This window comes from Branchiostoma floridae, chromosome 15 (assembly GCF_000003815.2).
Source record: "Branchiostoma floridae strain S238N-H82 chromosome 15, Bfl_VNyyK, whole genome shotgun sequence".
NCBI lineage: Eukaryota > Metazoa > Chordata > Leptocardii > Amphioxiformes > Branchiostomatidae > Branchiostoma > Branchiostoma floridae.
The window spans coordinates 11,672,522-11,675,421 of NC_049993.1; the positions used below are offsets into that span (position 1 = coordinate 11,672,522).

General features: G+C 44.4%; 2 protein-coding genes across 2 annotated transcripts in view; one reads left to right on the top strand and one right to left on the bottom strand.

The window, feature by feature from the left end:
* Positions 1–1,583, bottom strand: part of LOC118431763 (glucosidase 2 subunit beta-like) — a 29,470-nt gene extending 27,887 nt beyond the window's left edge. Inside the window, exon 1 of the mRNA XM_035843071.1 lies at positions 1,511–1,583. Coding sequence (XP_035698964.1) covers positions 1,511–1,568 — 58 coding nt within the window. The 5' untranslated portion in view covers positions 1,569–1,583. The remainder of the gene's footprint in view (positions 1–1,510) is intronic.
* Positions 1–2,900, top strand: part of LOC118431764 — a 14,673-nt gene that overhangs the window by 4,750 nt on the left and 7,023 nt on the right. The window lies entirely within an intron of this gene.

Sequence of the window (2,900 nt, forward strand, 5' to 3'; positions counted from 1 at the left end):
ACTTATGGCGAGATTAAGGAAGGACGTAATCAATGTCGAAAGATCATAACATCTACCAAAACGACACCAGAGGACATTGGCGCTACAAGACGTAAGCAGGAATCTTGGCCACACTTCATTGTCGGCGAGTTGAGTTAGCTGTAAGGCATAATCAATATTAACATAATCAATATTACTATTCTCGATTACATCCAAGGCATCCGAGAGTTTTGTAGGCTCTCCGGGCACGGTCTACTCCAGCTGCTCGGCTCCCCCCTCGGGTGCCCCCCGCCTGGCGCTGGCTGTTCTAGTCGGTATGAACGTCAAGGCCGCGCACAAGTTGGTACAGACAATAGCAGCTCATTCGAGCAGGATGCCGGTCACACTCTTCCTCTATGGTGACTTCGTGGAAACGTTTCCGGAACTGGTGACGGAATGGGCCAAAACGTTCACAATAGGCATGCGCGAGGTGAGGCTTGTTTCTACTATGAAAAATCGAGGTGTTGCTTGTGGTATATGTGTGTGTGTATTTGTGCGTGTTTGCGTGTGTGTGTGTATGTGCCTGTGCGTGTTTAATTGTGTGTGCGCTTGTGTTTTCGAACATTTTTTTTTCTATTTTGCTATTGGACAGACGAGGACAATGTGGCACTGGACTCAAGTTTTGTAACTTATATTAACAGCGCCACATACACGGTACAGACAGAAGGTATATATAGTCTTTTACCTCCCCGACCGAAGTCAGGTACCCATTTTTACACCTGGGTGAAGTGAGGAAGGTCGTGTAAAGTGCCTTTCCCAAGGGCACAACGTCGGGGGGCACGGCGGGGATCGAACTCAGAACCTCTAGATTCCGAGCCGAACGCTCTACCAGTTACGCCACGCCCGACGCCACTTTGCCGAACATTTGTGGTCTAGCATAACTTTTAAAAACATAGATGGATTGGTATGATGCTTCACAAGTGAATAGGGGGTTTTGAAGACCAAAGTCAAGGTCGATTTGGAGGTTTGGGCCCCCGTTTGTGTGACCTGTTACGATCCCCCACCATTGTACAGTGTACACGTGTGTAAGGGGCTCCTAATGGCACCTAGTTACTAGTGGTATGGAGTGAATGACTGAATTGAATACACTTTGTGCAGTGGTATGTGCCGTGTCGACCCGTTCTGTGACTCTCTGGTTTAGAACGATAGGTCTTAACATGACCTTGGTACTGATCTTCCGGTTTTTGTTTCTTTTGTTATCACATGCTATGGTCTGAGCCCTCTATCAGCATACCCGGGAACTGCAGGGGCGTTTGCTTAACATACAATTAGGAAAAGTGAAAAAGGAACGACAGATTTCCATGATACTACAACATACACTACAGCAGTATTTTTAAGAATCCGTGACACACTCCATGATTTTGTTGCCTGCAGAGCCAACCATTTCCGCTAGGACAATTTTCGATGCAGGCATCGCCCTGGATCCGGACGGGGCTAGTCAGTGCCATACAGCGTCTGAGCGAAGTGGACATACAAACAGCTTACTACTTACCCGAGAAAGTGACAGACACCGTCATAAACGAAGCCAAGTCTCTGGGCTTGAGGATCATCCAGCCGACAGCTCGCTTCCCTCCAACCGATGGTATTTTTCTTTACTTTTCAGACCTGTTAGTGTGTGCCTGTTCGAAAATAGTAAAGATGATTTTCTTGTCGTTTCTGGACGCGATGTTAGATCCGACAATAATTCCACCAGGTTGATAGAATATAGGATATAGGAGATTTGTTTTGCACAACCAGTTGGTACTCAATTTGCTTACGTTTCGATGTCTCTCAGACACCTTCATCAGAGCTTATGACTCAAGTTCTGCTGCTCACCGCTATATGTAGCCGATGTAAGGTCACCGTAGAGTACTGACTTCCTCACTCAGTCCTTCCAGTACTCAAATGTCTGAGAGACACCGAAATGTAAGCAAAATGAGTGCTAACTGGTTGTGAAAAAGAATAATCCTATATTCCGTAATGTTGACGTTCTAACAAAACATAGTGATTCCAAAGCCTTCTACAGCTAAAAAAGGATCTGCTTGTCCATTGCAGGAAAAATATCGCCCATGTGGCATGATGTATACATATTTTCCTTTCATTTTGTGACACAGAAAAATGGCTCCTGACAGTTGCGAACTACTTCAAGAACAGAGATGTAGAGAGGGTTCCCAAAGCTCTCCGCGTCATCGCCAACCAACTGGACAACAATGGAGGCATCGTCAGTCTGGACTCGGACCACCCGGACAGTTACATGAGTTCAGTCTTCCTCATGGACTATTTGGTGGAGAAGTCCGGTTATAATCTAGTCAGCATTGTGGGGTGTTTGGAGTAGATTATATATATTGGCATCGCTACAAAATAATCTCGTATCCTAGTAGATACGTACAGGTGTTTCTTTGTATTTGTATTTTAGGCGAATATAGGCGGATATAGGCAAATCCTAACATCGGACGCCATTATTCGCAATCCGAAAATAAGGAGTTTCGACGGGTACGGACCCGTATTGTATGCATTTTCTCGTAGATTCGAGGATAGGATTCCGTAACAAAGCCGAACATCAATTACTACTATCCGGAACCTCAGATCTGACAAAATCCGAAAACATGGATTTTCGACATGTACAGATACGGAACCGTAACGTTCGTATCTGTCGAGTATATTGTCAGGACCAACATACGGTCTTTCCACAATCTATCATATGTTCTGACACAGAATATGTTTGCATTTGCCACAGATACATACAGATCCAACATACGAACTTTGATAGAATGGCTTATCATTCAAACATAATTTTCATACACTATTTAACGGTTATCCCCTACATCATTATTCAATGCTCTGGAGTTTGGAAAATTATTTCCAGCATATCTGTCACATCATTTCATAATTTAACACTTCAA